The 10,502-nt window shown below is 41.9% G+C and overlaps 1 protein-coding gene and 1 long non-coding RNA gene across 2 annotated transcripts in view; one reads left to right on the top strand and one right to left on the bottom strand.

Annotated features, from left to right (window-relative positions):
- The first annotated feature begins 1,809 nt into the window (after window positions 1-1,809).
- LOC134425718 (uncharacterized) lies at window positions 1,810-7,745 on the top strand. Its single transcript, XR_010029754.1, has 2 exons — window positions 1,810-2,267; window positions 7,387-7,745. It is a non-coding gene; the product is annotated as an uncharacterized LOC134425718 (long non-coding RNA).
- Window positions 6,273-10,502, bottom strand: part of CUL4B (cullin 4B) — a 25,065-nt gene continuing 20,835 nt past the window's right edge. Inside the window, exon 20 of the mRNA XM_063170610.1 lies at window positions 6,273-9,979. Within this exon, the coding sequence (XP_063026680.1) occupies window positions 9,884-9,979 (96 nt within the window). The 3' untranslated portion in view covers window positions 6,273-9,883. The remainder of the gene's footprint in view (window positions 9,980-10,502) is intronic.

Below are 10,502 nucleotides of genomic sequence, written 5' to 3'. Positions count from 1 at the left end.
AATGGGACCGTTGGAGTGTAGATGGTTGATAGGAAAGCAGTTATGCAGTCTGGAGGAAGTGGAAATAATTTGTTATCACAGGGCAGTTAATTTCTCTCAGCTGCGTGCTTGCAATCCTGTACTTTCCCATAGAGTGTCACAGAGCCAAAGCTGGCGTGTCAGGGCCACCACAGAAACCAGGACATCGATCAAATGAGGGTCCCACACAAGGGCTTTTGTGCTCAGAGATGTTCACTGCTTCCTTGCATTTCTTTTTGTGCTTAGGAACTACACCCAGAGCCCATTCAGCACGTGTGTTACACACCTGCACATGCACTTGGTTGCATGTGACTCTCAGATTCACCTAATTTCAAAACAGAGTAAATTTATATTTATCCTTTGGGCTTAATTACCAAATATTTATTTGAAGAAATAAACTTTATATTTAATAACTGACTTGCTGTAGGCTGGAGGGAAATGTCAGTAACAGCAGCACAGATGAAACCATGAATTCTGAAAGCAGCAAGTCTCTCTTAGCTCCACCACAAAGAATGGGGCATTTCAGAGGCTAGGGAGAGTCCTGCTCTAGGGATTTTGCATTTCCTCAGGCCTCACTCCTTTAGAACAAAGTACTTTTTTTGAAAAGTGACCTCACAAGGAATTAGGAGCAATCAAATTAGGAGGATTTGACTATTAGGAGACAGACATTGAATTAAGCTTTAATTAATTGGAAGAGGAGAAAATGTTTGGTCTTTTCAGGTAGTTCATGCAGTGGAATGGCACCTTTTGTATCTGCTGGAATATTTACTTCTGGACTTATGAATATACATTGATATGTTCCAACACTCCCTTGTTCAGAATTCTGAATATTTGGATCTCTTGCTTGCACGGTAGGAAATGGGCTCTGAACCAAGTGGATGTTCTGCAGACATAACGGGAAGGCTGATTAACTTGTTTCCTTTATGCCAATTTAGTGAAGCTTGAAATGAAATCTAATGGCAGCAAACATAACAAGCAAATCCTTTTCTGTGTAATAACACAAGAAAAATAGCAAGCAGGGTGGGATTAAAAGAATAGTATAGTTTATTAATTTAGCTGATCCTGGTTTTCTAAGACATTCACATTCCTTATGTTTATTGCTGGATGTGAGAAGGAGGACTGTAATGTTTCTGTACAGCATTACAGCTTTATTGCATGTTATACTGCCTGACATCAGTTGTTTTAAGAAGGCATTGACATGTACTGAGAGCAAATATCAAAACATTATAATTTCTTTTTAAAGCTTTAGTTCATTGAGGAATATAATTTCATGCCTAATTTCATTTGCATCATATGCTTAATCCTTCGGGAATCCTTTAGCAGTTTCAGCAGTTTAGATTCTATTTCTGTAATCAAACTTTCCTTAGCCCCGGGACTTGCCAGAACTGATGGATGTGTGTGGTCAGAAGCAAAGTGTCCACTGTTTAATGAAGCACTGAGTAACTTCATGCAAAGTGTCCACTGTTTAATGAAGCACTGAGTAACTTCATGTTTCTGATTCCTGGTGCGGAAGAGTAGAGGTTGTGATAAAAAGAAGAAAGAGATAATCCCTAGGACATGCAGTAATCATGACTTTATTCTAATGTATTTTTATTTATTCTTTTAGATATCTCTAAACAAAAGGGCAACTCCTGTATTTTTTTCAGGGAAGATCATGGCAGAACCAATTATTCCTTCCCAGGAGGCAGGGAAAGGATTTGGTTCCATTTCAATAGAAGGGGTGGAAGGAGGAATGTATTAATGCTGGCCAGAGAGGTCCGAGAGTCACTTGGCAGAGGGGGATGAACCACAGGGACCTTCTTGGGGCTGTGCCAACAGCTGAGCGTTGTTCACGAGTTCTGCTTCTCACACAGCCCGGTTTGCAGCCTGGGCACTGAGCACTGGGGCTCCGGCCACCGCATTGAAAACCACGGTGTGTCCAGCACAGGGTGACACCTGCAGGGCCTCAGCTGCGTGTGTGACTCTGCTCGGGGGCAGGAACAGCTCCCAAAACCCCCAAACCCTTCTTACCTAAGCCGTGCGCAGGCTCCGAGCGGCCGGCGGCGCTTTGCGGGGAGGTGGCGCTGGGAAACCAAACCAATAAAGGCTCTGCGGGAAACTGCTGAGTCAAGACCGGGGAAATCACGTGAAAAGCCAAAAAAAGAAACCTCGCTGGGGAGGTGAAGGGATCAGAGAGCAGGTTGCAGCAGAGAGCTGCGAAACTTCCCGTAAAACCGTCGTGTCGCGACTCGGCTGGAAAAACATTCCCGGTGCGGGCTGGGGAGGCGATGGGCACGGGCTGGCACAGAAACCCTGCTCGGTTCGGCGGGGCTGGATGGAGCTCGGGGGGCGAGCAGGGCAGGAGCTGGGCCTTGGCACCGTGCTGGGGCAGCAGCTGCCCCTTTGCTGTCCCACTGCTGTCCCACTGCTGTCTCTTCACTGTCCCTTCGCTGTCCCACTGATGTCTCACTGGTGTCCCTTCGCTGTCCCACTGCTGTCTCTTCACTGTCCTTTCACTGTCCCGCTGGTGTCTCTTCACTGTCCCACTGATGTCTCTTCACTGTCCCACTGGTTTCTCTTCTCTCTTTTTCCCCTTCCCTTCCCTTCCCTTCCCTTCCCTTCCCTTCCCTTCCCTTCCCTTCCCTTCCCTTCCCTTCCCTTCCCTTCCCTTCCCTTCCCTTCCCTTCCCTTCCCTTCCCTTCCCTTCCCTTCCCTGTCCCACTGGTGCCCCTTCGCTGCCCCTCGGTGCTGCAGGGTGCAGATGTTGGGATGCCCTGTGGTGTTGGAATCGTTTCCAGCTGCAGCTGGATGTGATGTGTGTGTGCTGCAGCTGGGCTAACATGTGGCAGCAGATGAGATTGATGCATTTTGTGAGTCAGACCAAGCTGCTTGTAGACGTAGCTCTGTTTAATGTGGAAAAAAAAAAAAAAAAAGAATTTGTTTGACTGACAACATGTTCTTTGGGCTCGTTCCAGCAAAGTAGAGGTGTGTCAATACTCTGGCTTTTGTGGTTTGATCGACACACAGTGCTAACTTGCTGGAGATACATCTGTCAGCTTCTGAGCAGAATTTATTGTGTGAAAATGGCTCTGCACAGAAGGCACCGCCCACTTCCAGCTCTTATGAAAGATGTGTTGGCTGTAACATTTTCTGAGAGATTTCAGCAGGAAAAGAAGTTACATCCAAAATACAAGGCAGGGAGGCAAACTGGATATTATACAGTCATTTTCATAACTGGGTATTTTAACTGTGGGACTTCAGTGCTACAGAATCCCTTGTGACCTAGAATAACATTACATCCCTTTTACAGAGAACATAATGATATTTGTAGCTAGTCAATAGTTTCCAGCTCTGACAGAGATCAGAATCTAGGTCTGGCATACACGAGGCTAATGCCTGTTCACTGCATTGTCCTGAAACAGAGCTCTTTGGGGAGTGATCTCTCTCCAGTTTGAGGTTGTGTGTTTGCTTTGTGCTTTTAGAGTGGGATTTGAAGCAGCAACTGCTGCTGTAGGAATAGAAAGGGAGAAACTGAAGGGATGCACACACAGTGCCAGTTCTGCAAGTGACAGAATCGCAGCCCTGCGGTTGCAGAACCAGTTGTGACCTCCTCCCCAGCCACATCCTACAAACCAGCTCTACCTGTGCAGTAGGTTCAGCTCACCTCTGCAGAGGCTGTTTTGTAATTTTTGTTCCTGTCTCATGCTTGGGAACTGCACCTTCTCCCCAGCATGCACAGCGTGGCAGAGTTTGGCCTGTGCAGTGCCCTGCCCAGCCTTCACTGAAAATTAATTAATTAAAGAGCAGCTTTGTCTTGAGCCTAAAACTAGCACCAGCTGAAGGAAGGGCTTTGTGGATGTAATTAAGGGCCTGCTTTTGAGAAAGGCATCTGGTTTTGGCCATGATAATGAATTTTTTTCAGCTATACCTCAAGCTTCAGAGACTACACAAGGGTGAAACAGAGCAGGCAAAGTGATAATTTCCTGGGAAGTTCAGTCCAGAAGGGGAGAATAAAGCTATATATTAAGTGAACATGTTGCTAATAATCTAGCACTCATATTTCACAATGAATTAAAACTACTATTGCTCCAAATAGTAACAAGCAATCTATTCCTTATCGTTTCAGATGCAATTCACTTGCATGCTAGCCTCTTCTGCACAGTCATAGTGACTCAGCTTTGCAAAGCAGCACAGGAGCCCTTGAGCCCTGCAAAGGCCTGGGCAGTGACCCTCCACACTCCTTAATTGCATAACACATCTAAATGTTGGATCTACTGAAAGCAGTTACTGCAACTTCCTTGTTACTGTAAATATCATTAGATGGAGCAGAATCTGTAGATTTATCTTTTAAATTTCCTACCAAGTTCTGATTACTCAGGCATTTTAACACAGAAGCACCTGGTGACATCATGTTTTCCTCCAGCTCTAAAATACAGGTGTTGCAAGCAGACAAACAACTGATTGTTTTAAGGAGTAAGATAAAGATCTATCAACAGTTACAGAGAAAATTAGGTTATTTGTATTCTCCTGTCTGAATAGTCTCCTTAGGCTGCAGGAGCTGACCAAACTTTTGATCTAACAAATGTAACAATGCTGGGAGCAGAACTCTTGGAATTCAGCAGATACAAGCAGAAGGGATTTGATAAGGAGACAATTCCAAGAGAAAAAGCTACATGAGAAGGTGGCCAGCCCAGCAACGATGGAACCCAGCAAGAAATCAAGAATCCACGGACCAGAATTCTGTGTTTGACTTGGCCTGGGTGATGAGTGTCAGGGGTATAACTGAGGTGTGAATTGGGGTAGGGGTCCCTCTCCAGAGGCACCAGTTTGAGCTGCAACCAAAGAACTGACAGGAGACTAATTGGAAACATTCACTTGGACTTGGCATTCTTACTGGGGTCCTAGGGTCAGACACAGTTACTGTGTCTAAATCTCTAGCAATTGATAAAAATTTAGTATTTGCTGGATGTGAACTACTTTTCCTCAGCTTAAGAGGTTTATTTGCAGTGCTGCAAAGTCCTACTGATTCTAGAAAATTCACTTTCAAAGTTACTTTTTTTGTTTAATTTCTATCCTAATGTTAATTTTCTATACGCAGCAGCAGGACAAGCTGTGAGTCATTTGAAAGGTGACCTTGTACCAGAAAACAATCACTTAACCAGGAGAAAAACCTGCTCCTTTGTAGATTAATCAACATCCATTGTTTCTTTTCCCAGTTAATTCCATGTATTACAAGATACCCTTTGCACAAAGTTCAATGCCTCTCAATCACTCCAGTGAGTTTTGAGGTGTTCATTGTTTAAATTCCACAGTATGTCCACAGTATGGCCCTGGCCCCTTTAAGGGGGAATAAAAAAGGCAAATCCAAAAATCCAAAGCCACCATCTTAAATTTGATTTGTCATCAGTTATTCTCAATCAGGAGAAAGTACAGTGGCATATATTGCACTTCACATAGGAAAAGGAATGAAAGAATTTACTGCTCTGGTTTTTCTTCTCAGACAATCTGTCAGTCTCCAAACACTCATCTGTTCCTGTAGGAGGTTTTTTTTTTTTTTGGTGAAGAATGTAGGAAATATTCTCCTTAAGGAGAAAGTGTTGGTGGAAAAACCCTCCCATGCATTTGGATGCCTTGAGGCTGTAAGACAGGAAGGAAGCAGCTGAGCAGGGGTGGTGGCAGATGCTTCCCAGACCCATCTAAACCCACCTGGCCCAGGACTCTGTGGTTCTAGCAGTGCAGGGTCAGCCCATGCAGCCCAGAACAGCTCACAGCATCAGCTCCTGCTCTGCTGCAGCTATCCCAGTTTCCAGGATTCAAAAGGGAAATCCAGAACACTCCATCTCCCCCTCCACCAAGTCCTCTGTGCTCCTGGGCTGGGAAGGGCCAGGCTGGACACAGCCCTTCTGCTCAGATGGAACCCAGCTCTCAGGGTGAAGAGGAAAAATCAAGAAATGGCCAATTGGCCCTTCTTCATATGAGAAGCAAATTCTGTATTTTGGAGAATGAAGGACAGCTCTGTCCTTCACACTTCAATAATAATTCCAGAGTCATTGAAATAATGATAAGTGGGAGACAAGGAATATTCACAGCTGGAGAGGTGCCTCCTTCAGGAGCAACAAGGCACCACCTCTGGTATTTTTGTGCATTTCTGCCACTTGCACACATTCTAATCCCAGTTCAGGGTCTATGAGGATGCTTATTTCCTTCCCCTCCAAGAACCACAGAAGACTTAGCAAAAAACCCAAAATAATAAAAACTTCAGGAATGGAAGCCACTTAGAAAACTCAAGGGATTTTAATGACTGAATGAATAAAGAACTACTTATTATATTTAAGTAGCAAACAAGTATTTTGCTATCAAAGCACAAGCTAAAGAATTTAAAGAAGCCATAAACATTAGTAAGCCCAACATACAGAACTTGGAGTAAGAAGGCATTTTACACACAAGAGTTTATCAACACAAAACTGTTTAATATTTATTAAATGACACAAAATACCTAGATAACAGACTCACTCTCTGAGAGGACATGTATTTACATTATTTACCAACTTAAGAAAGACTCTCTGTACCCATATCAGACTTATGAAACATAAAAAAGGTTTTGCTGCTTTTTGCATCGAAGGATGCAACGGTGATACATGCCCTGTTTGCAAGTCTGCATAAACTATAAGTTTTTGATGCTGTGAAAAAGCACATTTTCATATTCTGGTAGCTGAGGGAAGAGGCTTCTGAAAAGTAACAGGGTTAGTTTTTCCCCCCCACTCCAGACACACTCTCAAGACTGTTATACAAAAAGTATATTACATTTTTGAATGCTGCTGTACTCTTACAATTTTAGTGTAACGTTTCAAAGAAAATGTTCTTCCTACTATATGAGAGCACTAAAAAAAGAGTGGTATTTGAACATTTTTTTAGATGCACTTTTTTTTTTGTTTTAAAAGAAAGCATTAGGGCAAATGATATGTCTAGGAAAAAATGAAAGGCTGACAAAAAAAATAAAGAAGAAAAGCTGAGACCAAAATATGAAGAACAGCTAAAGCAACTTAACAATTTGCTAGGGATTTTTTTAAAATTTTTTTATTAACTATTTACTTTGGCACCTTTGTGTAAACTATAGAACAAAACAACGTTTACAACACATTTGCAATTACAGCATTTAAACAAAATGGTCACTTTTGAAACCAGCCAAGACAAAAAAATAGTCCATTTATGGGTATAAAGATTAAAAAACCTAAAATATATATTTCTAAGAATAAACTGCAATTTCTTATGAACAAGGTGCTATAAACTGCATGCAAGAGTCAAGATTAAAAATGTGTGGCCAAAAAGACAAGCTGTGTTCTAGCCAGATGAGTTGTGGTCCAAGCCCATTTCAGTTTTTTCTTACAGAGATATATATGGCTCAAGAAGCAGGCACATGATCCCAGCAAGAATTTGCGGAGTTGTACGACGACAAATCTTGGCTGCAGCTTTGTCATGAACCGGGAATGAGCCAGACCTTGGCAGAAGAGATGAACAAGATCTTGGGGAAAACCCATGAGCTACAAGGAGAAGCCTTCTCCCCTCCCCTCGCTCGCCCCTCTCCTGGCCTGGCCAGGGTTCTCAAAGTCCATTCTTTGGGTTGCTTTAACTGGATTGAGCTTAGGGTCTGCCTCAGATTGTGAATTCTGATGAGATTTCAGGACATTTTCTGTATAATATTTTCTGCATTAGACAGGATAAAAATGAAATAAACCTACAGTCCTTTGCAGTTTGTTTGAGTGAATGTGACACTTGTGTAACGAGGGAGGGTTTCGCCACAGTGGGTGTTCACACATGGAGTGGTGTTAGATTGATATGCTACAACAGACTGAATGGAACCAGCTCAATGCATCAGCTCCTGTCTCCCAAAGAGTTAAGTCTTATGCTTCTTCTCCATTTCTCTTTAAAAAGAATCTTTTATTGGCTGAAGATACAAAACACATACAAGAAAAGGAACATTGAATGCAAAACACAGAAGTTTTTTTTATGGTGGGAGGCATTCTTTCCTCCCCAGTGGATCTCTATTTGAGCTAACACTTGAAGATTTGCAGGAGGAGTCTCCAAGGTTCTTCCCACATAACTCTACTGTCAGTATCTGTCTCACAGAGGCAGGGATGGCCCTGGATGTCTACCAGTGGTTATGCTGCAATAGTGTCAAGGGGCAAGGCAGATTTTCTGCAGATCACAAAGAGCTGTATGATGGTTAGTTGAGGGTAACTGCAAATAATTTAGTAGGGGAAAAACCACCCACATTTGTTTAATCTGTCAGCTGAGGACTGCATACAAAAGAGCCTGAGAGAAAACATGGCTGGAGAATATATGGAATTAAACAGCAGATAAAAAAAAGCACTAAGGATGGGATGTGTCAGATAGAAAACACACACACATACTCTCACATGCACACCCCTGAATGTGGGATCACAGTGATAGAAGTTAGAGTCAGAGAGAGCCAAGTTACACTGCCACTAAACAAAAGCAACATCTTGCTTCCAAGAGATATCTGGTATTCCCCAGGACTATCAGTGCCTGAAAGAGGATGAGGTTTTTCATTGTGCTCTGCAACACAGCTGATCATAGGTACAAAGCCTGGCTGGGTAAGGAAGAACTGGGATACGTGGAGGAGTTCCTTTTCTGCTGACACCTTTTTTTTTTTCCCATATATTCCTGGTACATGCTGCTATAAGCAATAAAAAATGTATTTTGTTGAAACAAAGCTCTACATTCAAGTGACTTACTCTCCCATGTCTTATAAAGATGCAAAGAATGCTCTCTGGCCATCTAAGAAAATATATTTTAGATGCCTTGTAGCAATACTTAACTTACTATATGAGAGGTAGGCTTCTGGGTTCTAGGAGGCCTGCTAGGCTCTAGGGCTGAGTTCTTAAAGCTTTAAGTTAAAGCAATCCAAAGCAGGGCAGTCTTAGAAGAGCTGCCCTGTCTAAACCTTGAGGTTAGTTCAAGTTTAGAATGTTGCAAAGCAAAACAAGTATTAAAATCCACTTGCAGTTTTTGTTCTTACAGCTTTACCACAATAACAGTGTGGCTTGTCATCTTTATTCTAGAGTATTGCTGCCAAGAGGTGAAGGCCTCCTACCCATGACTAGTAAAAACTGTCACTTCTTCCATTATGGCTGTTTTATGCTTAAAATTCTCAAAGGTGAACACCAAGTCTCATAGGCAAGCCATATAAATCTAATCTGAACTTGTTTTGTTGTAGCAGTTATTTAAGAACGGTGTTTGTATATACAGTACATATGCCCACACTGCAAACTTTATACTCCTTTTAAAATGGCACCATTTTGTCTTAATTGCAACCAAGAATATTTCCCATTAGATCAGCAAAAAGCATAGCTTGGCTTATTCCCCATTTTCCCCCCTCAAGAGAAACAAATCCAAATGCGGGCATCAACCAAACCAATGGTATGTATAACTGAAATGCATTCTGTACAGTAAATTAAAAGTTTGCATGCAGTTTAAGCATTTTAAAGGCTATTTTCTTATATTAATGAACCTTCTGTTTCCATTTAAAGATGTGAAAGATATCTGTCATATATCAAGGGACTCCTCTTCAGACCCAGAGACAAAGGGAATTAGAAAGACCAGGTACTTTCTTTCAGCTTTCTGCACATCTTACTAAATAACATGCAAAGAGTTCAACAGCATTCTTCTTAAAATGTAAATATTACTCTTTAAATGGGCATGTTAACCACTGAAAGAAGTCCACTCTACTATACTTTTCCATTACACTGCTTTCATTCAATCATCGGTAGTATAAAAAGTCAATTAACGGGATCAAGAGGCTACTTTATCCACTGGCAACTGTGTAGGACACCAAGTGTGCAGTAAAACAAAGGCCAACATATGTTTATGCAATATAGTTGTACTGATTCGGGTTTTCTTTATCTCTTTCCATGTAGTCCCTGTCAATCAAGGATTCTATTCTCTTCTTAAGGTCAGCAGGCTGTAAAACAAAGCACATGTCAGCATTATTACTTGGCAGTCAATGCTTCTTGGTTCTTTCTTTCCACTTGAGCCAAATAGCTATATTGTTTGACATGGCTGAGGAAACAGAAATCCCATTTTAAAAAAAAGTCCTTTAAAGTATCAGAGATTCTAAAGTCTGCAATGTGTAACTGATAGAACAGAAAGTTACAAAGTTAGCTATCACCTGCAGCCAAACAGATTTTTGCAGGAAGGGAAGATACTTGCTGCTGTTTGAACTGAACTCTAAATAAGTGCAGTTTGTGCATCATGTACCAAAGTGTTTCTATTTCTGACTTTTAGCCAGTAAAAGTACAAGTTTCATTTCCTCTTGAAGCAAATGAGTTGTGCAATAGTTTGTCTGCCCTGTGATTTTGTTGGGGGAGGAACTTCATAAAAATGCCTCATGATAACAAGTGAGGAAAATTATTTAAATGATCTGCTATAATCTTACACAGCCCAACTGCAATTTATGCAATACTTACAGACCTGCAGGCACTCAA

This window comes from Melospiza melodia, chromosome 16, assembly GCF_035770615.1.
Source record: "Melospiza melodia melodia isolate bMelMel2 chromosome 16, bMelMel2.pri, whole genome shotgun sequence".
NCBI lineage: Eukaryota > Metazoa > Chordata > Aves > Passeriformes > Passerellidae > Melospiza > Melospiza melodia.
The sequence above is the reverse complement of the archived record's forward strand: the minus strand, read 5'-3'. Positions and strand labels throughout refer to the sequence as shown.